We start from the raw sequence: 27334 nt of genomic DNA, 5'->3' as shown, positions 1-27334 counted from the left end.
ATAAAAGGAACTAGATAGACATGGGAACAGAACCTATAAGTGAAAAGAGACTCAGGAGACTGATCTCAGTGTATGGACAGGAAGACTGTAAAGAAAAAATTAGATTTATGGGGCACCTGGGTGGCCCAGTCGGTTAAGCAGCTTCCTTTGGCTCAGGTCATGATCCCCAAGCCCTGAATCAGTCTCCCTGCTCAATGGGGAGTCTGCCTCTCCTGCTCCTCCTTGCTTGTGCTCTCTCTCCATCTCTGTCAAATAAATAAATAAAATCTTTAAAAATATTAGATTTATGAGGTAATTATTAGATTTATGAGACTAGATGTTTAACATTACAGAATTATTGTTAATGTTTTGGTGAGAGTGTTTTTCTGATTATATATCTAATTCCAGATCTTTAGGAGATACTTATGAAATATGAAATGATTTAATACCTGATTTTCTTCAAAATAATAGGTTGGGTGGATGAGGAGGATAGATAGAAAACAAGATTGACCATGAGCAGATACCTCATGAAAAGAAGTGAGCCCTTCTCAGTGCTATTTTTGTATATTGCTAAAGTTTTTCACGATACAAGGTTAAAAGAAGTCACTCTGGTTATGATGTTGAGAGTAGACTGGGGGAAGGGAGGCAACAGTGGAAGCAGTTAGGAGTGGCTGTTGTGGTCAGCCAGGTGAAAGATGAGGGTGGTTTGAACCAGGTACTCAGGGCAGAAGTGAGAAGAGCTTAGTTCAAGGACTTACGAAGAAAGGACAGCCAACAGATCTTGCTGGGTTGGTAGTGGGACGGGAAGAGAAGGGAAGAAAAGAGAAAAAGACGGCGGGAGAATTCAGTCCTACATTCCCGTGAGAAGAGTATGGGCTGGATGGAGCTTTCCTCCTTTCCAAAAAGCCTAATGCTTCTTTGCTTTCTGCAGAATACCCAAGCAAATAAGGAGCTGATTCGCTGTGTCATCCTTTCTCGGATTATTTTTGGGGAAGAACACTGGAAGTGTGCACAGGCTTTGGCCAGCCTAGCCTATGGCTACCTGACACTGAGAGGTACCTGGTCCCTCACTGGGTCTGGGTGGGCCAGCCCATGCGAGCCAATCTAAGCCAACCCATAAGCATGGCAGTGGTGGGGGTGGGGATGCCTGAGGGCGGGCCCTTCCTGCCCCCAACTCATACCTCACCCACATCACCAAGAGGTGGGAAACTCCATGGATGAGACAGGCAGTGTGGCAGGCATCTTAGAAATCAAGATAATGATGATGGTTGATTCATTGAGTACTTAGCATGTGCTAAGCTTGTCTCATTTAGTCCCCATAATATCCCTTGGAGAGAGATACTATTGTTATCCATAGTTTACAGATGAGGGCACTAAGGCACAGTGGGCAAATGACAATATCACAAGTTCCAGCTACAGGTCCACAGGGGAAGGACAGGCAGGGTTGTACATTCAGCCTCAGGGTGAGTGTCCCAGTAATAGGACCTGAATTCTGTGGGCAGAATTCAAGTTCCTAGAAGGTCTAGCTGAGGAAACGACAGAGCCCTCATTCTAGAGAAACGCTGCTTCTGGAAGGTACTCTGTACAGAAGAACAAGATAGAGCTGCATTTCCTAAAACTGAAATCCTGGGGCACTTCGGTGGCTCACTGGTGAAGTGTCTGCCTTTGGCTCAGGTCTGATCCCAGGGTCCCGGGGTCGAGTCTCGCATCGGGCTCCCTACTCAGTGAGGAGTCTGCTTCCCCCTCTGCCCCTCCATCCCTGCCCCCAACCCCGATCCTGCTCTCTCTCTCTCTTTCTCTCTCTCTCTCTGAAATAAAATAAAATCAGAAAAAAAAACACCCAAAACTGAAACTCAAAATGTAAGATCCATGAGGGCAGGAACTGTGCAGTAGAGGCTCAGTAAATATTTGTTCAGAATGATTGAGACACATGTCCCTGGAACCAAGGACATGGTCAGCCCAGGGCTTTGTGCCTCGTCACCAGCCGTGTCCTGCACGGACTGCCTGCACTTCTACCAGGGGTCTCTGTACAAACTCACATGTGCTTTGTTCAAATACCTCTGTCTTTGTCAAATACCTCTTCTGAAACAGAAGCTCCCTGAGAGCAGGGACTAGGTCTTCCTAGAACCTAATACAGTCTCTGGTATACAGTCTGGATCAGCAGATGTTATCGCTTCATAGAACTGAGCCAAGTTCCCTGTGGACCTGAGTCTTCAGGTGGGGCTTGGCTTAGGTAACAAGTAAGTGGTTTAAGGGCTTGAGAAGTTAGTTTGAGGGCTACAGGGGAAGGGAACCAAAATACCTGGATCATAAGGAGCCTAGCTATCAGAAATCAGAGCTTTTGAAAAGGTTAACAATTTATTATTAGCCTCCATAATTAATTCTGTTAAGCTCAGAACACGTGTTTCTTCTTAGGGCTTTTTGGGCCCCCTTGAGCTCATGTTTTCAATGAAACTTCAGATCCATTTGGCTGTGGATGCGGCAAGCCCGTGAGTGGTCGACATCGGGGATAAGCAGTGGGTCACAGTGAGGCCACAGTGAGGTCACAGTGAGGCTCTTGCCGGCCTTAAGAACACATCTGTTGTGTTCTGAGAGAAGGCTGCGAGGGCTAAGAAGAGGAGGGGGTCCTCACTTCTGGCAGAACAAGCAACCACTTGTCTGTGAGATTTAAGGGACAGCAGGAAAGCCTTCAGCAAAAGGAAATCTTCTGGTGGACCCACATGATTCTTCATTTGCAATTTCTCTCTTTCATTCAGGCTCATCTCCTCCTAAACTTGCTGCCCTCACGATAAGAATCAAATTCAGCTTTGTGCCATTTTAAGGCTTGAGAGCTCCTGTGAGAAGTCTGGTGGCAGTGTGCTAGGCCCTACCGACATATGAATGCATACTGCTGGTCCCTGCCCTTGGGAGACAGGAACACAGCTCTGGGGACACAAATGAGGCAGATCAGGGGTTCTGCCACTGGTTGGGGAAGGCTGCAGAGAGAAGGTGACATTTGTCTTGTCTTGGAAGGAGAACAGGTTTACCACGTAGATTTCAAGGGGAGCAGTAGAGAACAGAATTGGCCCTCCATGTGTGTTGATCTGAGGAGTGGGAGGTGAGAGGGGGTTTTATTCTCTTTGAAACTCCTTACACAGAACACTGTGGTTTCTCTCTGGACCCAAGAGGTTAGAGTAGAACAGAAGACACCTGGGGACAGACGGGTCTTGCCTGGTAATGGGACTGGAAGGTTAATTTGGGCCCAGGTATCAGGGAATTTAGGGATTTATTAAAAGATTTTGAGTGAGGTGGTGACATAATCAAGCTTATGTTGTGAAATGAAAGACCCTGGGGGGGTAAATTGGACCAATAGAAAAAGTAGGGTGCAGAGCAGTTAGGCCATGATGCAGCCCAGACAAGAGTCACTGTAGGTAGTGGCCATGGCAGTTGGAATGTAGAAGAAATGACATGCAGAAATGGTGACATTTAGTGGGCAGTTACTTACATATGGGATGGGGAGTTGAGGGAAGAGCTGAGTTGAATAGTGCATGACCTGGTTTTCAGGGTCACTGAAATAGGGAGCTAAAGAGGAAGACCCGGCTGATGGGGGAAGGGAGGAGAAGCTCCTGAGTTTGGTTTCAAACAGGCTGGATCATACCCAGTGTCAGGTAGCCATGGAACGTCATGGTGAAATGTTGAGTAGACAACTGAAGAGTAGAGCCAGCGCTCGGGAAGGATGTCAGTTTGGGAGGGATTAACACACAGGGGTAGGATGAGGCCCTAAGAGTGGATGAGCTTAATCAGAAAAAGCATAAAGAGAGGGAAAGAGGGCAGAGGAGAGAAGATGGGAGGAGAGCATCAGGAAGGCTGTGGAAGGAGAGCCAGCAAAGGAAGTAGCAGGATCAGGAGGGGCCAGGTCAGGGAAACCAAGGGGAGAGAAAGGGTTTCAGAAAGAAGTGCAGTGTGATTCCAGCGGTTTCAGGACCCACAGAGATAGGAGGATGTGAAGGCCAAAGAGACCCATGGATTTGGCAGTTGGCTAATCACAGGCCCTGGGTTTGGCAAGGGCCTGTGATTAGTACACCCACATTCAGCGAGGCTATCTATGAGATTTTTGCTGAACTTGAGCCTTGCAGTGATGGCAGCTTGAACTGGAGCGGAGGGCACCACCAGTATTTAGGGGGACATCTGCCTGAACCTGGGCCGGGTCCGAGGCTGCCTCCTGGTGTTGGGAGAGATTATCAGGTGGGTCTGTGGGAAGAAGTTGGTCCTCATCTTCTGAAATCAGCTTGTTCCATGAACAGTCACACATGGACTCTGGGTTTTACTTTTCCAATTAGATTCCAAGTTGAGTCAAGATAGGTGAACAGGTCATAACACAGAAGATGGTGAGAATACCATCCTTTTTTCTCTGATTCTCAGTTCTTCCTGTCACGTGAATGGAGAACCACATTTGGGGTGGCATGGTGGAGGGGAAAACAAGTTTTCCTTTTATAGGAAGATGTGTTTGTTTTTTCTAGATGGGAAAAACAACATCCTGATTAGGTAAGGTGCTACACAATAGAACAGCATCCAGTCTGGAAACCAGACTTTCTGAAACCTAACCTAGAGTTTTTCCAGAACAGACTATGCTGATGACATTTTCTTGAGAATAACCTCTTATTTCAGTTATAGGACTTGCCCAGTCCCTTCACTGTAACTTCTTTTAAAGTCTGTGGTCCATGGAATAAAACAACCAAAGCTTTGAAAAATCACAGACCATCAAGAGGGATGAAGTGCTTGCCAAGCTCCACTTAGTTCTGATGTTATTAATCCTCAATTGCTTCAAAATGGGCAGAATTCATGAGCCAGCCTTCTGTGTAGGCGGAATGTATGCATCTGTGCGTGTTCATGCCTCGCTGCATGTGTGTGTGTTTTCTAGCCATCAAACCTCCTTGCCTCATTTCCCTGTGAGCCTTTTCCAGCACCAGGGGGTGGAGGTCAAGCCAAAAGGCTGATTTCTCTCAATAAACAGTCTTCCAGTGAGTATTTACTGCAGGACTTATATATTTGAAATACCATAAAGAGAACTTTGGGAAACACAAGGTCCAGGAGGCAGAGTCTTAGCCTTCAAAGAAGTCACAACCTCGTGTGAAAGGTGAGCTGCTCGCAGACGTAGTTGTGACAGAAGGCACCATAAGGCGAATGCCATGTAATTGGTTTAAATACAGGGCTTAAAAAAAATACAGGGCTTCAGGGGAAGTTGGGTGGAATCATTTCTGGCTGAGATGGTGAGTACTAGACTCAGGGGGGGTATGCCATTCGAGAAGGCCCTTAAAGAATGAGCAGGGTTTGGGTAGACAGAAGGGGTGGGCGTTTCTGGTGAAGAACAAGACCTGGAAGGAATAAGATCATAACATGTATCTGGAAAGCAGGGGGCAGGCTGTCTATACATGGACAGGACTTTTAGGATGAATCTGGAAAGGAGGGTACGTTGGCAGACCATGGTGTGTTTTATATACAGGCTAAGGAGTTTGTGATTTATGTGGTAGGAGAGGAAAATGACTGGAGATTTTCCAGCAGGTAGATGAATACATCAAAGTGTGCTTTTGGAAAGGCTAAGCTAACAATGATAACCGGAAGGGAAGCTATCGGGTAATCTAGATGTAACGCTGTGCTGGTGACAAGTGGAATGAGTGAGAAGGTAAGGATTTAGGAGTCTCTGAAGGACAGATACATTCATCTTTTACCTTTCTGGGACTTTTTCTAAAGTACACATTTATAAGATAACATGGATAAGATCATTCTTTGCAGCATTATTTATACCCAGTGTCCCCATCAGGCCCTCAGAGGATGAATACTCACAGCAGATTATATGCAGCTTTTAAAAAGGCATGAGGAAGCACCTTCTACCACCAGGGAAAAAGCTCCTGGATGCATCTTCACCCAAAAGAGAATGTACAATACAGTATGGTGTTTAAGATGCCTCATTTGTGTGAGAACAAAGGGGAGAGAGAATCTGTGCTTCTATTTACATAAAGAAACACTGAAGGATACACAAGACAGAGGCAGAAATAGGTTACCTAATGGGGGCTTGCATTGAAAGAGGACAAGAGTGGGAGTGAGACCCCTCAACTGTCATATAATTTAAACTTTTTTAAAAAAGATTTTATTTATTCATGAAAGACACAGAGAGGCAGAGACACAGGCAGAGGGAGAAACAGGCTACCCCTGTGGAGCCTGATGTAGGACTCGATCTCCGAACCCTGGGATCACACCCTGAGCCAAAGGCAGATGCTCAACCACTGAGCCACCCAGGTGCCAAGTTAATTTTAACTTTCTAACCATGGAACTATATTACCTATTCACCAATAACCTTAAAAAAATGAAAGAAATACTGTGAAGGAAGAATTGGCAGGACCTGATGTCTAATTTGGGATTGAGGAGAAATGAGGTACAATGATGATCATGAAGGTCAGGCCCCTGCAGACTCCTCTTACAGAAAGACATCAGTCAGGAAAGGGGAGAGGAATGGCAGATCCAGGTCCCGGTGATTTTGAATTGCAGTAGAGAAATCCACTAGCACATTTTGACTTGGTGCGGGAAATTTGGGACTAGAACTTGGGAGGGCAGGTGGAGAATTGTAAGCTTGGAGGAAAATTTAAGAGCAGAACTCAAGAGGAGAAATGGAAAATTATAAGCATGGAGGCCAAGGTGGAAGGAAGTGCTAGGGATTGTTAAAACTTCTAAGGCAGAAAGAAAGAGAGAGAGAGAGAAAGAGAAAGAAAGAAAAGAAAGAAAGAAAGAAAGAAGAAAGAAAGAAAGAAAGAAAGAAAGAAAGAAAGAAAGAAAGAAAGAAAGAAAGAGAGAAAGAAAGAGGGAGGGGAGGGGAGGAAGAAGAAAAGGAAGAAACTGGAAGACCCTTGGAGAAGGAAACAAAGGGTCTTTGGAAAGAGTTAGCAAAGAAGCAACGAGAGAAGGTTTATAAAGGAGAACTGAGTTGGTGCAGTGTCGTAGGGGCCAAGAGGAGAAGCCAAGCAGCTAAGAGCGTCTGACTGAGAAACCGTGACTGGATTTATTTAGGAGGAGGTCTTTGGGAGAAGGGTTTCTGCAGAGTGGTTTGAGCAGAAGCCAGATCCCAGGCACGAAGGAAGGAGGGGAAGGCGCCCGCAGGCCAGACTACCATGTGGTACCTACTACATATTGAAAGGAATGAGGGAAAGCAGGGTAGCTAGAGAAGGCAGAAAAGTCCTGTGAGGATGATTTTAGAAGAGAAGGAGACAGTTTTGGCAGTGGGGAAGGAGCCCTTTAGAGAGAACGTTTGGAGGTTTTAAGAAATAGAGCAATTGATGGAATGGGGTTCAGGAGTCAATAACAGGAGAGAACAGGAAGCCTTTGCAAAGCAGATGAAAGGGCTGCTGGTTGTCAAACTAGAGGAAGGGACTGCAAATGGGACTAGAGCCAGCAGACCTAGTGGTGGGCCCAACGAACCCAGCGATTCCACGGCTGAGCAAGGGCAGGCCCAGAACTACAGGGTGCTTTGTCACCTAGTGGTGAACTGGTGTCCCAGAGGTCAAGAAGGAGAATATAGTGACATGGACAAGCAGTTTCCTGATATTTTGCTTGCTGTTAATGAAACAGTAAAGTTTTAAAGGATTTTATTTATTCCCAAGAGACACAGAAAGAGGCAGAGACATAGGCAGAGGGAGAAGCGGGCTCCATGCAAGGATCCCAAAGTGGGACTCCCCCCCCGGAACCCCGGGATCACACCCTGAGCCGAAGGCAAATGCTCAACCGCTGAGCCACCCAGGCGTCCCAATGAAGCATAAATTAATCAGCCTGTTATTACTGGGAACTTTCTACGTATCCTGGTCTCTAAGTGTTGCAAAATACAGAAAAAAGAAGCATAAGTCATGAACCCTACCTTCTCTGTCTAGTTGGTTAAAAGAAAAAAAAACTGGTACAGGGATAACAGAGAATGAGAAAAACCAGGTGATCTGACCTGCAGGAAACCTAATGCCTGCCTGCATGAGGTTGCATTTGAGAACGCAGCCTTTTACAGAGGTTCTGTAAGCAGCTCTATGACAAATGTCGAAAGAAAGGGCAAATATAATAAACTGCTTAAGAGAACAGACTCTGGTGGTAGTAGGAGCAGTAGTGATAATGATGATGGCTAACATTTATTCAAACTCGCTTCTACCCTGTGTGCCAGGTGCTCTTTTTCATGAATTAACTAACTTAATCCTTACAACAGATTCCTACAGGGTGGAACGTATTTTCATTACCATTTTACAGGTGAGTAAACGGCGGCACAGATAGAGGAAGTAACTTGTTCAAGGCCACAGGGATGGTAGGGAGTGGCCGAGGCAAGATGGGTGTCTGGGAAGCCTGGCTCCAGGCCCTGCTCTTAATCACTGTCCACACGAACTTAAGTATAGTTAATGATCAAGGTGACAGCAGCAACTCCAGAGCCCCGGTGTCTCTGAGCTGATCCTCTCTGGCCTGAGTCAGAGTAACAGATGTCAGTGGTGGAATCACATCCCTGACAAAAGCAAAATGATTCGATATGTTTGGTGGACAATGCCAGGGCCCATATTTCAGCTCATCAGTAGCTCCCTGTAATTTCTCAATCTCAGGCTCCAGGAGAGGGCCTGATTTTTACGTCTATGATTGCTGCCCTGTCGATGCAAGGGGAAGCATGGTGTCTGTGGCTTGGGAGAAGAGCAAGTAAAGGAAAATGACTGGTTTTCTCAGAATGGCCACTGGAACTGGGGAAGTGGGACTTGGAGTTAGGGAACCAGATCACGGGTCTGTGAGCTGCCTCCAGGGGGAGTTGACTTGAGACTCCTATCTGTACACATCTGAGGTATTATTTTGACACGAAAGAGTGTGCTTGAGATTCACAAAATGCACATCTATTTCAAATGATTACTGATCCTGATTCATAATCGTACTTTCTGACATCCTGAATTTTTGTCAGGAAATGCCATAAAAATATCACAAAGTGAAGGGTTTTTTAAAACATAAAAAGAGCTCTCCCGGCAACGCCTGGGTGGCTCAGCTGTTGAATATCTGCCTTCAGTTCAGGGTATGATTCCGAGGTCCTGGGAGGGCTCCCTATGAGGAGCCTGCTTCTCCCTCTGTCTATGTCACTACCCCTCTCTCTGTCTTTCATGAATAAATAAATAAAATCTTAAAAAAAAAAAAAAAGAACTTTCTCATACTTGAAGAGGTTGGAAAACATTATCTAGAGCAGTGATCTCTAAACACTTGAGAATTAGCACCCTTATCACTTCAAAAAATGTGAGCAAACTCCATATATGTGTATTTATTATAAATTACGTATAATGGTATTAACATATTATGTAATATAAATACTCATAAAATAGAAACAAAAATTTTAAAAATAGAGCAATTGTCTTTTTTTGCCCTATGCCATTATGGCATCTTGCATACTGTAGGGCTATAGGCACCCCACTTTGGAGACCAGAGTGGATTCTGGGAACCATAAGGAAATGACTTTTTTCCTTTAGGGCTGATTTTAAAGTTTAATGAACCATTTTCAGTTGAGATCCTAGTTCCGTTTGCTCAGGCCCAATGGTCACCAGCTCAGCTTTTTCACCAGAAGGACCGCAATGTGGGGCATGATAAAGTGGAGATGAAAAACCACATAATTAATTAGCTCTTGAGCTTAGAGGAAGAATATTCCTCTGGGGGTTTCACAATCAGCACTGGGCATTTGGGGGATGAGTGGCAGGGCAGACAGGCAAAGTCTCAGAACAACTTTCTCGTTTGTCCTCCATTCAGGAGCCCAGAAGCAGCATTGAGCTGATTCTGGGGTGGTTTTAGGTGGCTCAGCCAGTTTCACTGTTCTCCTTCCAACAGACCAAAGGAAGCATCTAGATTGAGTTCCCACACTTATTGACACACTCCCAAGGGCCCACCTGGTTGTAGGAAACAGCCTATTTGATAAAAAGACTTTCTCAGTTCCTGTTTTATTTTCTTGGTCTAGTGTCCTTGGCAGACTTTTCTGTTTCTATTCTCTTCCTCAAAACCTATGAAGACTCCCCAGTACCTAACAGATCAAATCCTCCCTCCTCACCTTCGCATCCAAGACTCCATTTATTTTATTTCATGTTGTTTTAAAATATTTTATTCATAGAGAGAGCGAGCATTGGGGGAGGGGCAGAGGGAGAAGCAGACTCTGCTGAGCCTCATGTGGGGCTCCATCCCAGGACCCCGAGATCACGACCTGAGCTGAAGGCAGATGGTTAACCCACTGAGCCACCCACGCGCCCCCCAAGACTTAATTTAACTTATCCAATTCGCACCTTATGTGTCTACATTTAAACCTCCCCTGCAGTCGTGCTGGCATCCTTACTGCCTCGACACTCCTATATACTGCCACTGCATCCCACCACCAGTGTGTGCACACACACATTCACATGCATATACATGCACACACACGTTTATTGCTTATTTTGTCTTTATGGCCTCAGGTTGTTTACCCCAAGTGGAAACCCTTCCTCATTCTTCTCTATCAAACTACCTACTCTTCAAAAATGAGTCCTACCACTTGTATAAAGATTTTGCTAGGGGATCCCTGGGTGGCGCAGCGGTTTGGCGCCTGCCTTTGACCCAGGGCGCGATCCTGGAGACCTGGGATCGAATACCACGTCGGGCTCCCGGTGCATGGAGCCTGCTTCTCCCTCTGCCTGTGTCTCTGCCTCTCTCTCTCTCTCTCTCTGTGACTATCATAAATAAATAAATTAAAAAAAAAAAAGATTTTGCTAAATGCTTCACCAAGTGTGGTCCTCAGACAGCCTGCATCAAGTCATCACCTAGGATGGTGGTTATAGATGTGAATCCTCTGTTCTCACCTCAGAACCTGTGAACCACAACTCCTGGGAGCAGGCCCCAGGAATCTGCATTTTAATAGGTTGTTTATGATGCACAGTGCAATCTGAGGGCTCTGTTACCTGCTAACTTGAGACACATCCCTCTTTTGCCATAGACTCCTGTTTTTCTCTTGAGTTGAGACCTGTAGGACAGGCATCTCTGAGTATTCCACAAAGACTTCCTGGCTTCTAGGTCACTTGTAGGCCTCTCCCAGAGAAGCTCTGTTCTGCTCTCTCCCTGCTCCCTGCCCTTGTGGCAGCTTGCTAAGGAGGTCCTGCACATCTGGAATGTATGAGGGCTGCAGTCCTCAAGTCTTCAAGTCATCTTTATGGTCATTGACTATACCTGTACTGTGAAACCAGGCTCCAAGGACCAAAGGTGGAACAGACTGAGGACTGGAGGTGTGACAAGAGAATTAGGGGCACGGCTGGCCTACCTGAGGGGTAAATATGTTTACCCACCTGCAGAGGGGAGAGCTGACCAGAACACCAGCCATGACTGTTTCTAGGAGAGTGGAGGAATCCTAGGGTAACGAGCTCTCTGACGACCTTTCTGCTTTCTCCGGGGCTTCTCTTGTCCATCAGGGATCACTAGACATGAACTAGGTTGAAAGATGAAGAATGAGCTCTAGAAATTGAATGTTGCCAAGTCTACCTCTGTTAATTAACTGTACAGATAGCAGTTCAAGTGGGTACCCAGCAACTCCAGACTTTCGTTAGAAAACAAGGGGAAACACCACGAGTTCTGTCTGGCTGGAGTTTGGCATTCCCTTTGTCATCTTAGTGAAGGGGCCTCATGGTATTTAGGAATCAGATTTTGTGTGTATGTGTGTGTGTGTATGTGTGTGTGTGTGAGACCAATTAGTTTAACTAGCCTCATCTTGGATTGAAAAAAATCCCCAGATGGAAGTAATTGTATGCATAAGCCCTTGTATTTTTAGAATGCTTTTCCAGAGAGCTCAAAGAGAGCTCAAAGCATAGCACTCTGTGGCATAGCCTTGTTTGTTCCTGGACAGTCTCCAGGTATTTGGTAAAAGGGCAGCTTCTATGATTATTGTCATTTTACATTTGGAGGATGGAGAAGCTGTGTGGGTTGAAAAGATCACGTGGCATTAGTGCCAGAATTGGGAGCAGGATACTCAGCTTCCCCTCCTGTCTCTGTCAGTGATTTCCAAACAGAGGCCCACGGATTAATGCAGTTACGGCTGCATAAGAAGCGCTTGTGGAATTAATTAAAAATGTAGATTCTTGGACTCCATTTCTCTAGAGATTCCAACTCAGTAGATCCGGGGTGGGACCCAGGCATCTCTATTCTCTACAGGCATTCCAGATCATTCTGATGCACAGCCAGCTCGGGGAAACAAATACTATAGACCATTTGACAACCACACTACCCACCTCTTTCCTCCCAGAGATGTCTTTGACTGAAACATGCCTTTTTTCTAATGTTTTTCGTCCTGCCACCCACCCTCAAATTTCCCCCAGGCCTTCCAGCTCAGGCCAAGAAACATGCTGAGTCCGCCAAGAACACGCTGCTGACCTGGAAGGGAAGCACAGCCTCAAACAAGGAGAAAAAGGAAATCCTGGAAGCTCTGGTCATGCTGTACTACACCCTGGGGGTAGCCTGGCTCCTGCAGAACCAATATCCTTCCTTTCCTAGCTGGGTCTGAAGATTGGGGCCAGGGGCCACAGGTTCCAGAGGGGTTGTCTCACTCGGGAGCCAGGGAGATTGGCCCAGGCTTCCCTCTACAGGCCTCTCATCTCCATCTAGAAAGGTAGGAATGTTCTTCCTGTGTCTATTCATATGATATCTGAGCTGAGCCACGGGAGGGATCTCACTGGTGACACATCTCTTAACCAGTTGAAAACCTCAGCATCTGTCCTGCCCTTCATCGAGCACCAAAGAAGATCCGTGTTAGCAGTGAGGACCCAGGTGACAGCAGTGGGAGTGATGTTAAGAGGACGAATGGGTGGGAATTTGAAGCAATGTTTGTTGAATGAGGCTGCATCATCTCCTGGGGATCTTTTAAGAATTACTGCTATTTGGGTCCCACCCTAGAGATTTTGATTTAGTAAGGGGGGGGCAGGGTCATCTGTTTATTGAGATTTTTTTAAGTCCCCCAGGTGATTGTAATATGCAGCCAGAAACCTCTGATTTAATGGACTCTTAATCATTATTGTTTTTCTGAAATACTATTGAGAATACTACCCATGAAGCTAGAGGCCAAGCAAAATAGACAAAAGAATTCGTTCTCTCTCTCTCACCAGGAGGAAACTGTTACTCTGCAGGAAGCTTGTGATTTTGACAGGCTTTTGGTACCATCTCTGCTTGAAAACTGTTAAGGGCGTTTCACATTCATGAATGATCATACACTACAGTTGGAACACTACAGAGATTAGCACGGCCCCCGCACAAGGATGACACGCACATTTGTAAAGCATTGCGTATTAAAAAAATTAATCATGAGTCATCTTTGAGACCATGTGCCCCCAGTCTCTCCTCTTTACATATCCCCCTCTACTTTTTTGGTCTTCATACTCAGCTAGCAAAAACTGATCTCCGGCCTTCCACTGTCACCCCTTAGAAGGAGCTATTGAAAATGTGGGAAATAGAAGGATGTTTGGGACTTAAGGGGATTTTCTTTCCTGCTGTTTGCTTCTTGCCAAAAACCTGCTTTGCTTGAACTTTCTAAATGGTCCAGAAAGTCCCTTTCAGCAGACTTAGTTCCTCTCTTTTACCATTCATAGGAACCAACTTGGGAAAACCGCATGGCTGTTGTCATGCAGTGGACGCCTCCACAGGAAATGTAGCCTAGGGTATAGTTTCTATTCACGCCTCCACATCTCACCACCCACCCCAGCCCTGGATTCAGGCTACTGACATGGGAAACCCAGGGCTCTGTTTGTTTCCGAAAGAATTCTTGACAACATACACATGGAAAATAAAGAACGTAGTAAAGTGCCTATTTTCAAATTCTGCTTCGTTTTCCCAAAGGGCCCTTTTATTTGCTTATCAAATGCTGTCCCTGGGCAATGGGGGAGTTTGTGTGCCTGGCCTTGTCCTTGACTGTTTCACTGGCAGAGAGGCTTATTTCAACCTGCAGAAGGCGGAGAGAAACATGAAGGAGCTGAAAGAATTATATAAGGGAGGTGTTCGCAAATTACAAGTCTCAGAGAAAGATCTGACAATTGCTTTGGGCAGGTAAGAAGATCTGGGCTATGGGAAGGTTAGGCTTTTGTGAATAAGGCCTGGAATTGATTGTTCCGTGTGCTCTCCATATAAGGGAAGAAAAATACTGAGGGCAAAAAAACCCCAGAGCCTCAAATGACAGTAAAAGAGGCTTGTGTTTCCCAAATGCACACCTCATGGTCTGACCTTTGTGTGTGGTACCCATTTAATCCTTAACCACCATTGAGGTGGCCGGTGCAGTCATGATCTCATTAGACAGAGGGCAGGGAAAACAAAATGAGATTAAACAAACCGTCCGTGGTGACAAGCTTTTAGTGTTGGATCCGTGGTCTGAACTCACGCACTCCTCACCCTTAGACTACCTCTCAGACTTAATCTCAAATTATGTCCTTTTCTGAATTGCCAACCCACTTTTGTCATTAAGTAGGATATCTTAAAAGACGAGGAAAGAACACTTCATGAAGACCGTTTATTGGAGACCCATTAAAGCTATGTATAGCGCATGCATTTTTAAGGAAAGTTCTGTTCCATATGGAAACCAAGTACATGGGATTTGTTCAAGCCAGAACAAGACTCAGCTGTTTCACAGTTGAGTTAGATATCCTCCAAGAGAATCATGATAGTTACATACAAAAGTGGGCCCATCAGATTATTAGAAGAAAAAATAAATAAAAGGTTTACTATTACCTAGATTTTTAAAACTATCTTTGCATCCTTGAAGGCAATCTGTTTCCAAAACTGTAAGCACTTGGCATGGTAGGGATGGTGACTGAATGGTAAGTGAAGTACATGAGTCATGTCTGCTCTAACCATGAGTCTAGAAATCAAATGGGAAATGGTGGGATGGTGTTGGAATGCCCAGAGCTAAATTAAACTATGGATATAAGTTCAGAGGGCCATAAATTAGAATCTAGTGAACGTCTGCTGCTGTCACATGGGTCAGTGGCTAAGGTTTTTGTGCCTTATGTGAAAGATAGCCTTCCTCCTTTTTCAGAATAAATTCTAGTGCATATTTCATTCATTCATTTGTTGTGCAATATTTACTTAGTATATATATTGTATGTGCACTGTTCTAAGTGTTAGAACATTTACTAAGTATAGCTATATCCAAGACACTAGTCTAAGTGCTTTACATAACTTACTTTACTCAATCCTCTACTATAAGCCTCTGAGGTAGGAAGATATTTTTATTTTCATTTCACAGATAAGAAAATTAAGACACAGAGTAACTCAAGGTGACAGAATTAATAAGTAGAGGAGCCAGCACTGTAGACGAGTCATCTGAACCCATAGCTCACCTTCTGTACCACATCAAGTTATATTTTATATTGAACAAATATCTAGTAAGCGCAAATCCCTTCTTTTGTTTTAAAGGTGGGAGCAATAAAGTATGATTATTTAGGCCAGACAACTTGGCTAATATCTCCCAACAAGCTCTTGATGAGAGGCATTTTCTTTTTAAAGATTTTATTCCTTTGACAAAGAAAGAGTGCAAAGCAGGAGGACAGGAGAGGGAGAAGCAGGCTCCCCATTGAGCAGGGAGCCTGATGCAGGACAGAATGTAGACCTTGATGTGGGGCTTGATAAGGGACTCAATCCCAGGACCTTGAGATCATGACCTGAGTTGAAAGCAGACACTTAACCAACTGAGCCACCCAGGTGCCCCATGATGAGAGGCATTTTCATTCTGTAACTTATGATCAAAGGAAATAATGGTCTGATGATCAAATTTTTTTGGTAAAGAATTATCAGATAACAGGCCAGTACTCTTTTGATTATTAATCCTAACCTTCAGGGAAGGATAAGCCTTTCAGCTTAAAATAAATTATAATTTGCAGAATGCCTTATATAAAATAATTTTATACACACACTTTTTTTTTCAATTTGGGAATACAAAGATGGAAGCAAGGGGTGAGGGGAAGTAATGTTGATTGTGTATCTACCATATATTAAGTGATTTCATGTATAAATTTAATCTAATCTTCACAACAACCAATTTAGGTATTCTTAACCTTGTTTTATTTAGAAGGAAATACCAGCCACTGGATTTTGACTATAAAGCCAGTATCTGTGAAAACCAGCTTTAACTATCATGTTCTCCAGGTGTCTTTCTGTCCCTGGAGGGATAAACTGAATGAAATGTTATTTTATTCTCATTTTTAAAAACTGTATTTTGTTTTGGAAGATTTGAAAATACAGATATGAAGAAGAAAATAAAAGTTTTATTTCACCACCCAAACATAACTGCTATATGGGCATTATAGTTAGATATTAGTGATAGATGATAGATAGATAGATAGATAGATAGATAGATAGAAAGAAAAAAGAAAAGAAAGGTAGGTCAGGGTCAATTTTAAGTATAGTCATACCACTTTTTTTTTTTTAACTTAGCACACTTTTAATTTTTCCCCGTATTATTTAGCCCAAAAAGGAAGCATGATTTTTAAAGTCTGAAATATTATATGATGTGTTACAATTTATTTAACCACTGCCTTTTGGAGGGGATATTTACATTGTTTTCTCTGTCCTCTCTCATTTTTAACTGAGGAAGAATAAATTAAACTAAAACAAGACAAAGCAATAAATTTGCATTGGTCTGAAAGAGAGGGAGCCAGAAGTAATAAAATTTTATTTTGATTCTAGAAAGTCTGTGTTTATGGGTAAATCATCCCACCTTGTGAATTGCTGGAAGCCATTTTTTTTCCTTTTGCTTTTTTATAAAATTAGACTATAGCATGCAATATTAATGTAAGTGAATGGTAGTCAGTGGAATCTGGTAGGTAAAATGCAGGTTGATAGGAGCTTGTTCATACCAAGAATGGATTGTTAGCTAGCCACTCATGATGGGCCTATGAAGGCCAAAGTGTTTTGTTCTTAGGATCAGTTCCTTTTATGTCTGCACAAGTAAGGGGCCTGACTGCATCTTTATCCCTGTTTTTATAGAGCTTCCTTGGCCATCCACAGATTGAACCTCGCTCTGGCATACTTTGAAAAGGCAATTGACAATGTTATTGCTGCTAAGGGTGATAGGACATTGGATCTGGTTAGTCTATATGAGGAAATCGCTCAGATCGAGCAGCTGAGGAGGAACCATGATCAGGCCATCCAGTATTTGGAGCAGGTTGGTGAGTTGGAGGAAGCCCCAGCCTAGAGGCCTTGTTTGGCCCCAGGTCCTATTCCCAGGGCCAGGGCAGTTTGAGCTTCTCAGAAGAACAAGGTGGGGTGGGATGGATTTCCTGCCAGATCCAGACAAAAGCCCTTCCTCAACCTTAAACAACATGGGCAGAGAACACTGACTCATGGTAAATGTATCTGCTCTTTGACCTGATCTGAAACCAAATTCCCCCTCCTGGGCCTCCCTCATCTCTGTGGGTGTTAGGAAGAGGTCACCAAGTGAGTCTACTCCAGGGGAAAAAAACATAGGGACAACCAAACTTAAGTCTTTAGCGAACACAAAGGGCTTTCTTAAGTGAAAAAAATTGTGACATTTTGGTATAACACTGGTATTTGTCCTCTAGGCTAGTGTAGCTGGTCGTAACAACAAGTCAAAACTTAAACTGACAAGAGAGTGTTTCACTTAGAGGTAACTAATTAGACAAATGCCCAGGGGAAAACAAAACAAAACTGGAAGTCTATTATATTGAGTTGAGTCTATTATAATGAAAACCAGTGTAGGATATTTTTACCTATCATATACCTGAAATTTCCCTTGAAACTGCTTGTTAAATTCACCTTTTCTCTCCTTGAATGAGAACCTTGCTTGTGGCTTCAGGTATCTCCCAAAGCCAAAAGTAGATCAAAATATCTGATTTTCTATATCATAGAAAATGCACAATGCAATTCAACGGTATATGTGAAGATAGTCTGCTACTGTAGTAAAGGCATTGCAGGTAATCTCACAATCCAAAGTTATTAGTATTCATACAATGGAGAAATGTTAGGGAATGCTGCTCTGTAAGCAGGGAGTCTACTGCTTACAGAGAAAGCTGTCTGGTTTTTGTGTACAAGACTTTCTGTAAGCAGTGGTCCGATCAGAATAGATAAAACAATGTATAATCACTGTTTCCCAACAACAGAAATAATAGTTAACATTTATGGAATGTTTTTACTATGTGCCCTTGAGGATGTGTTCATTTAATCCATAAAATAACCCTATGCCGTGGAGGCATTATTATTATTTTATTTTATTTGAGAGTGAGGAAACTGAAGCATAAAGAACATAAAAGCTAATCCAGCTGAAATTGTGCAGCTAACACGTAGGAGAGCAGAGGTTTGAACTTAGAAAATTTGAGCTCCCAGAGCCTGTCTTAGCTCTGAACTATGTCTTAGCTCCATAGTGTTATCTTAATAATCTTTGGAGCTCCTTGAAATACCTCATGATGTTTGACCTGTGAACTGTGAAGCGTGGGTGGTTTTTTTTCTTGTTGGTGGGTGTGGACCAGATGTTTTGTCTCTTCTTTCTCCTTCCATTTTAGTACAAGTGATAATAATAATAAAATCTCCACTTCTCTCATGCTTACGACATTCCAGGTGGTATTCTAAACACATATGTTAATTCATTTAATCTTTACAGTAACTGTTTGCAACAGTAGTTTCTGAAATTTCCATTTTATATTTGAAGAAGTTAGTGATTGCCTTGTGTCATAAGTGGCTGAGCTGGATAGGAACCCAGGTGATATGGCTTTATGATCCATGCTCAGCTCCCCTGGACTTCCTTTGATGGCAGATCTTTGAGAGGCTGAGCTAAAGTTGTAACTGTAATTTTGCTATGAAACCAAAGAAAAATAATAATAGCTAATATTTATTGAGGACTTACCATGTGATGGTACTATGCCCAGTGCTTTGCATGTACCATTTCATTAAATCTTTTCCAAACCCTGATTGATGGAAGCTATATATATTCTACATGTGAAGGTGAAGTTACTTGCTCAAGACTCATAGCTAGGGAGTAGCTGGGACTCAAACTCATCTCTCTTTTAACTCCATGATTAGATATATACAGCTCTCAGCTAGCAATTTCATGAGAGCTCTTAGAAAATCCTCAGTGAAACACTATCATTTGGGTACTTATTTGATTATCATTTTCTCTATTCCAGGCCTATTCTATCTGTGTTTCTTTGTTCACTGAAGTCAGCCCCCAAACTGCAGAGGCAAGCGCGTTACTAGCCAAGGCTCATGCCATGTCTGGAGAGGCGCAACACAGGGGTAGGTGGAGGGGGTAGCTTGCAGTTATCATCATTTCCCATGGGAGGGAAGCACACTGGCAATGGTCTATCTATCAATATGGACAGATTATAGTCAGCTATTCATGACTGTGGTGGAAAAATTGGACTGGACACCATTTTGTACAAAATCATTTAAATATTAATTTAGGCACAATAATATCTCCGCAAAGTAGTTGAAACATCAAAACCAATAAAGTCATCTGATTTCTATTTCCTTTATTCCCGTAGAATCTCAGCAGAATTCACCTGCATAAAAAGTAGAGAGATCAAAAAAAAAAAAAAAAAGTAGAGAGATCATACACACTATGAAGGTGACCTGTGATTGTATCGGTTGATGAGGATATCCAGTGATAAAAGACAAAACCATTGGCTCCTCCTCACTTCCTCCTCCATTCTCAATCTCTTTGACTATTTTCCTCTGGCTGACAAGAGAGAATGTTTGTAGCAGCTAGAATTTTCATGACCTATATTCAAATGTGAGGTACTGGGGGTTCTGGAGGAAAGCCAAGAAATGAATTCACCCATCAGCAGTAGTCCTTTCTCAAGCGAGGTCACCCTTTGGAAAGTGAGTAGCTTTGAGAGAGACACAAAAGAACTGGTGAGGAAGGACAGCGTGCCCTGTTCAGCTGGCTGGATCAGATTAATGGATGCTAATGGATTCAGTGGCCCATCAAGAGGAAGTGGGGATTTGTAAAGAATATGATTTAAACATTTTAAAATGTTGATTTTTTTCTGCTTATAAAAGGAATCCATTTAGGTGCCCATTATTTTCCAGTCATATATGAAAGAGAGGAAGAGGAAGAGAGAAAGAATTGTAGGGAAAGTATGGCATCCTATTGTTTTCTATTGTTGCATTTCCCCATGTCATTAAACAATTTTGTTCAGTTTTCAGAAGTTATTTTAATATTTTAATTATTGTTTTCTTGAGCATATTCATCAAAGATTTCCTGATTCTGTGTTTTCTAGCTAATCATCTTCTTTAAAAAAAATTTCTTGTGTATACTAACAGGATTTGTATTTGAGTTTTTAAAAATAGTCATCATGGTTAAAACACATTTAGTCTATTTGTGAATATGTAAAAGTTTTGTTCAAGTGAGAAAGTTTTATGCTTCTAGATTTGGGAGATTCTAAGGCCATCTTATTCTTTTCTTATATTCTAATTTTTAACTTTAAAGAAGATTTAGATCTTTACCTTCTATCATTCACTAAATTCCAAATGGATCACATTTTAACATCAAAACTGAAAATATAAACTATTCAGAAGGAAATATAGCACTGGAAACAAAACTCCTAACATTAAAAATTGGAGGAAGAACTTTCTGAGCATGAAGATAAATAGAAAAAGAGGTTGATAGAGTTAATTATAAGAATATCTAAAACTTGTGTCTGTCACAAACTACCACAAATAAAATGAAACATAATCCAGGATGACCAGATAACTCGAATAGGCCCTTATTTATTAAAAAAAAAAAGAATGTGTAGTTAACTTTTTGAGAAAAATATTGACATCCATATGATTTCAATGGGTAATTCTACTTCACACTTAAAGAATTAACACCCACCCTACATAATCTTTTCCAGAAAATTGAAGAGGAGGGAACATTTCCCAAATCATTTTATAAGCCTAGCATTACCCTGATACCAAAACTGGACAAAGACATTACAAGAAAAAAACAAAACAAAACAAAACACAACTCTAAAATAAGACCTTTCATGCACATAAAGGCAAAAAATCCTCAAGAAAATATATAGTAATGTATACAAAAGAATAGTGTACCAAGATCAAGGGGAGCTTTTTTCTTGAGAATGTCAGGCTGGTTCAGTATTTAAGCCTGAATGAATGTACTCTACTGTATTAACAATCCAAGGATGAAAAGCACATAACCTTAACTGATGCAGAAGAAGCATGTGACAAAATCCAACATCCTTTAATAATGGAAGGGGAACTTCCTCAATCTAATAAAAGGCATGTGCAAAAACAGTATAGCTAACATCATACTTAATGGTGAAAGAGTGTGAGTTTTTGCCCTTAAGATCGGGAACAAGGTAAGGATGTTAATTCTCACTTCTTTTATTCAGCAATACTGGAAGTCCTAGCCAGTGCAATAGGCAAGAAAAAGACACAGAGCCTGATTGATTTTCTTTTCAGGTTATCTTGATGTCCCACATGGAGCTTGAATTCATGACCCCAACATCAAGAGTCACATGCTCTACTGACTGAGCCACACAGGCTCCTACAGGACATTTTAGCTTAAAAGAAATAAAATACTGTATTTGCAACAATACAGCTGTCTCTGTTGAAAATTTTAAGGAACCTAAAAAACTCCTAGAACTAGTCACTGAGTTTAAGCTTTGCAAAATCACAGAATATAAGGTCGACATGCAAACTCCATCATATTTCTATATATTAGCAATGCACAACTGGAAACTGAAATTTATAGAAATACTGCTTTCCTCCACCTCCTCCCAAATGAAACACTTAGGTATAAATCTAACAAAATGTGTACAGTATCTGTGTGCTGAAAACTACAAAACCCCAATCACAGAAAGGAGAGGTGACTCAAATAAATGGAGACATAATATATTCATAGATTGGAAGACATACAGTAAAGTCACTTCTACAGAAATTGATATCTTGATTTAACACAAATTAACAAAGTCTCAGCAATTGTTAATGTAGACAAGCTGACTCTAAAACTTATATATAAATGCAAAGAAATTAGAACAGCTGAAACTATTTTGAAAAATAATACAATTAGAGCAATCATACTACCTGATTTAAGATTCATTATAAAGCAGCAGTAATCAAGAGAGTTTGCTACTGATGCAGGAACAGAGATCAGAGTCTGGAACACAATAGACCTGTATGAGTAAGGCCAATTAATTTTTGATAAAGATCCTAAGATAGTTCAATGTGGAAAGAACAGTCTTTTCAACAATGGAATTGGAATAGTTGGAACCATGTATTCACATGTCAAAAGGAAAAAGAAAAAAAACTCACTTTCATAAACATACACAAACATTAATTCAAAATGGATCATTGTCCTAAATGTAAGAGCTAAAATTTACATCTACTTTACAATAGAAAAATAAGACTGAGCATTACCTAAAGCAAATAGCCAATAATGACATGGAAAAGTTTCAATCATAGTAATAATGCAGAAATATAAAACAGCAAAGATCAAGTTTCTATCAAATTGTCATCATTTCAAAAAATGATATTTATGATCGACACAAACTCTCCGAAGTATAATTTGGCAGAATATTACACATCTTAAACTATACATACCTTTAAAGTCAAGTTTTCACCCATCCCATGTCCAAATTTTTTAAAAATGAAAATCTCTAGCACTTGCCAGATTGTGAGAAAACAGGTCTGCTCATTCATAGATGGTGGGAGTGATAGTATAAATTGATATGAAATTTTGAAAACAACTTGATACTACCTAGTAAAATCAAAAGGAAACAGGCATAAGGAGGTTCACTGTGGCACTATTTATAATTATAAAAAAATTAGAAAACAACCTACATGTTTATTTTTTATTTTATTTTATTTTTTTAACCTACATGTTTATCAATTAGTGAAAGGAATATTTAGTATATTAGATGGAATTTGTAGTCTTTGAAAGGGTAAGACTTTATAAATAAAGTAGTTAAAAACAACAGTATTAAAAAATAACAGTATTAAAAAAATAAAAAATAACAGTATTAAGGAGAAAATACCTTGAATTTTTAGGACATAATACTATTGTTTATAATTACACACATTTATATATATAAAAACATGAAAAATGAACTGCAGAGTAAGTAAAATTGCATCAAAATGTACATCACAATGTAAACAAAGGTAGAGACTTCCAGCCCTGCCTTTGTTAAGAGGTCTGTGCATCCTCTCAGCACACACACATGCACAAATTGAATAAAATGTCCAAAAACAACCATTTGAAGGCACTGGAAATAAGCAGACAACAAATTGAAAGCATCCCTCGGAGAACTGCTAGAGCTTTGGTAAAAGAGAGTCTTCTTGACCTTTTTGCCTGAGGCAGCTCCTACCCACCTCAGTCCATCTGAGAATAGCAGTTTTATCAGAAGGGGGCTGGCTGAGAGAACCAGCAACTTTGTGACAGAGGCATGGGACTCAATTCGGAGAGCAAGGGGCAAACCCCCCTCCCCCTGCCCCCCCCCCACCCGATTCATCAGGTAAAGGTGGCCAAGTCAGAAGACATGAAAGGAAAGAAAACCTGCATATGTGGTAGCCTGAAGTTGCTGTCCTGGTTTGTATGAGTTTGGGGCCACTGAGAACTGTACAGGAAGAACCTGGAAATGAGAGAGCCAAGAGAAGGGCAGGTAAGCTCTCCCAACACCCCTAGCCCACTGGAAAACCACATACATGTACAGGGAAGATACGGAAAATCATAAGCAAAGGAGGCTTGAAATGCAGCAGAGCTTTGAATGCACGCCTCAGTCTACATACAGATCAATCAAGAGAAGATGGAAGACATACACTGTAAAGGTTTTGAGCACAGTCTCTTTCCAAGTCAGATAGTTGGGTCAACATTAGGTTCTGCAGGCACAGGGGAAACCCCACGAATCCAGACCAAAATTAAAAAAAAAAAAAAAAAAACCTTAAAACACAAGCAAAGACTTTAGGTCTCTAGCATGTAGGAGCTCAGAAGTTACCACTCTATCCTAACAACAAGTAAAAAAGCTGAACAAACTGGAAAATCAATTGCTCTTAGATCTGTCAGAGAAGTGAGATCACAGGGCAAACTGATGCCTCTGAAATTAGGGAGACAGGGAACCACAATTTGCCTGAGCAGATACCTATCTCTACAGGAACCGGTACCGGGGTAGGAATGCCTGACCTGTAGCTGATAAATTTCTAGAAGCTCAGTGTGGACAAAACTGGGAATTAAAAATTAAAAATTCCAAGTACCATGGTTGGGGGGGCGGGGGGGTTCTACACTTTTGTTAGATTTACCTCCAGGAGCTTGGCCAGGTTCTCAAAGTGAATATTGGAGAAAAATGCCCCCTTGCTTCCTGAAGGGAGAGGAGAGAAGTAACCAATTAAAGTACGTCAGAGCTTTTTGCTAAACAAGGCCTATCCTCCAGAGAAACAATTTTACCAGAGCCCAAACTATTATTTTTTTGTTTTGTTTTGTTTTGTTTTCAGAGCCTAACCAGCCTGGGGGAAGGAAATATCCAACTTCAGCCCACTCTAGCCATCCTGTGCCACCTAAGGGAGAAGGGGAGAAGGGGACAGAGAAAGAGAAGCACTCATGAAGTTCATGGTTCAGTGGCACAGGCTCATTGAAAGACTGCTAATCATGGAACTACAGGATGCTTTCTCCACCCAAATTCCACATCTTACCACCAATTACTAGAGGCCTATTTAGAACAGTTAGTTTTACCCAGTACATCATGTCCACCTATCAAGAACAATTAAAAGGCATAGTAAAAGGCAAAGATAAAACAAAAACCCCAAAACAAAACAAAACAAAACTAAAAAACTACACAGTTTAAAGAGTCACAACGAGCATCAGAACCAGACTCAGATATATGAATCATCAGACTGGGAATTTAAAACAACTATGTGATGTCCAAGGGCAAGAGATAGACATCCCAGCTCAAGATGAGCAAGAGCGACTTCACTCTTCCACTACCTTTTTTTTTTTTTTTTTTAAATTCTATTTGAGTCTTCAATAGATTGAATGATGCCCACTCACACCGGTGAGGGCAGATCATCTTTACTCCATCTACTGATTTAGATGCTAACTTCTCTTGGAGACACCCTCACAGATGCACTCCAGAAATAATGTTTTATCAGCTGTTTGGGCATCCCTTTGCATGGTCAAGTTGACACAAACATGACAAGTCCACTCCTCGTCAGCTTGATCTTACATGCATCTCCTCAAACCTACTTAATCTCCAAATAAAGACATAATTATGCCTAATATGGTATAACTACCATGAGTACAACTGAAAATGTACTAATCCCTTTCCCAGAAGAGATAAAGTCCTTCAATGATGTTTACTCTTCTGATATTCCATAACTTGAAAACTATGATGTAAAATTAACAATAAATACTGATATAACATCAGTACATCTTCTGTTCCATGAAAAGGGAATAAAAGAAGAAAAATAAGATATTTGCTTAATATGTGCATATGTGCACACAAGCATATTCATAGCACAATGAGGAAATACGCATGACAGTTACAGTTCTCATTTGTGTAACTCATCTCGTGGTTGTAACTGGTATAGCTATCTTTTCCTAGTACCATTCTGTATTCCCTTTGCCTTCAACAAGCACGTCACCTGGTACTGGTTCTTTACCTACTGGGTTGACTGAAACCTTCATTCCTGAGGGTTCTGGGCCATTACTAACCCTGCCTGGATTGGGATGTTAATAGTGTTCCAGTGACCTTAATCACAGAGCATAGTAATACTATGAGATGCTGTCTAAGAACTACTGGATGGAATCTCCTATTCCAGAAAGGTGCTTTCCTCCACTGAGGAGTAGTGGTTCAGTTTCCCTTAGTATTCAGGCTGAGTCACCCTAGGTAGCATAGGAACTCCTTTCCTTGATTTGGGGCATGAGGAGCCCAAAGAGGCCAGATGGCAGTCTTCACTTTCAGATATTACTTATATTTCCACCCCTTGATTTCTAGACCTGGGAATCCTGGCTATTGGAGAAATAGCACCATATGTTGGATGCTGATCTAGAGTACATACAGCCTTCTGGAGAACTCAAGCCTTGGAAAGTATTGCCCGCCAGCTGGCACTTTAACTATCTTCAAAAGACCATTCCACCATTCAATCAAGCCAGCTGCTTCAGTATGGTAGGGAACATGGTAAGACCAGTGAATTCCACCAGTGTGGGCCTATTCCTGCACTTCTTTTGCTATGAAGTGAGTTCCTTGAGCCAAAGCAATGGTGTGTGGAATACCATAATGGTGGATGAGGCATTCTGTAAGTTTATGGATGGTAGTTTTGTCAGAAGCATTGCATGAAGGGAAGGCAGATTTATCCAGAGTAGAAATCTATTCCACTTAAGGACAAAATGCTGCTCTTGGGCAGCCCCGGTGGCTCAGCGGTTTAGCGCCGCCTTCAGCCCAAGGCCTGATCCTGGAGACCCCGGATCAAGTCCCACATCGGGCTCCCTGAATGGAGCCTGCTTCTCCCTCTGCCTGTGTTTCTGCCTCTCTCTCTCTCTGTCTCTCATGAATAAATAAATAAAATCCTTAAAAAAATAAATAAAAATAAAAACAAAATGCTGCTCTTCCCATAAAGTAAATAATTCAATGTAATCAGCTTGCTACCAGGTAGCTGGCTAATCACCCCAGGTAATGGTACCATGTCAGGGGCTCAGTGTTGCTATCGGCTGCTGGCTGACTGGGTACTCAGCCGTGGCTTTGGCAAGTAAAAGTCCTGTTGTGCTCACTCCTGGCATCAAAATCTGTATCAGTCAGGGTTTTCCAGAGAGTTAATAACCAACAGAAGTGAGGGGGCACTGGTATAAGTCTCAGAGTTCAAAGACCCAAGAACCAAGAACTTCAATATTTGAGGGGAGAAGATGGATTTCCAGCTCAAGAAGAGAGAAATTCCATACTTCCTTTCCTTTTTTTTTTTGTTTTTGTTTTTGTTTTTGTTTTTGTTTTTGGTGAACTTGGTGAAGACATATCTTCTTTACTCAGTATGCTGATTCAATTGTTCATTTCTTCCAGAAACACCTTTGCAGACACACCCAGAAATTGTTTTATCACCTATCTGGGCATCCCTTAGCTCAGTCTAGTTGACCCTTAAAATTAACCATCACAAATGCTTTCTGTAGGCCAGATTATGTGGGAAATGTCTGTACCTTCCACTGAATTTTTCTGAGTGATTGCTTTAAAAAATAAAGTCTATTTTAAAGAAACCAAACACCTGAGCAAAGACATTAACATTCAAACACCATAGAGGAGACAGATTCTGTAGTTTAAGTCTAGGCAATGCACTAAAACAAAACAAAAACCCACAAAAATATATCAGAATCTATAATTGCTACTATATAATATCTAAAATGTACAGTTTTCTTTTTTAA

General features: G+C 41.7%; 2 protein-coding genes and 1 non-coding gene across 8 annotated transcripts in view; 2 read left to right on the top strand and 1 right to left on the bottom strand.

Annotated features, from left to right (window-relative positions):
• Positions 1-27334, top strand: part of TTC23L (tetratricopeptide repeat domain 23 like) — a 59864-nt gene that overhangs the window by 10377 nt on the left and 22153 nt on the right. For all 6 annotated transcript variants that reach the window (XR_005358603.1, XM_038535361.1, XM_038535364.1 and 3 more), the window contains 5 exons: positions 911-1034; positions 12321-12477; positions 13912-14037; positions 16969-17146; positions 19122-19230. Coding sequence is in view for 5 of the 6 variants with exons in the window: in XM_038535361.1 (XP_038391289.1) it covers positions 911-1034; positions 12321-12477; positions 13912-14037; positions 16969-17146; positions 19122-19230 (694 nt within the window). In the remaining variant the exon portion in view is untranslated. The remainder of the gene's footprint in view (positions 1-910; positions 1035-12320; positions 12478-13911; positions 14038-16968; positions 17147-19121; positions 19231-27334) is intronic.
• RAD1 (RAD1 checkpoint DNA exonuclease) overlaps positions 11298-27334 on the bottom strand; it is a 61508-nt gene continuing 45471 nt past the window's right edge. The window contains exon 7 of the mRNA XM_038535370.1: positions 11298-11437. Coding sequence (XP_038391298.1) covers positions 11417-11437 — 21 coding nt within the window. The 3' untranslated portion in view covers positions 11298-11416. The remainder of the gene's footprint in view (positions 11438-27334) is intronic.
• Positions 13184-13288, top strand: LOC119871688. The gene has a single exon (XR_005358759.1). It is a non-coding gene; the product is annotated as a U6 spliceosomal RNA (small nuclear RNA).

This window comes from Canis lupus, chromosome 4, assembly GCF_011100685.1.
Source record: "Canis lupus familiaris isolate Mischka breed German Shepherd chromosome 4, alternate assembly UU_Cfam_GSD_1.0, whole genome shotgun sequence".
Classification (NCBI taxonomy): domain Eukaryota; kingdom Metazoa; phylum Chordata; class Mammalia; order Carnivora; family Canidae; genus Canis; species Canis lupus.
Note: the sequence above shows the minus strand (reverse complement) of the source record. Positions and strands in the feature narration are given on the sequence as shown.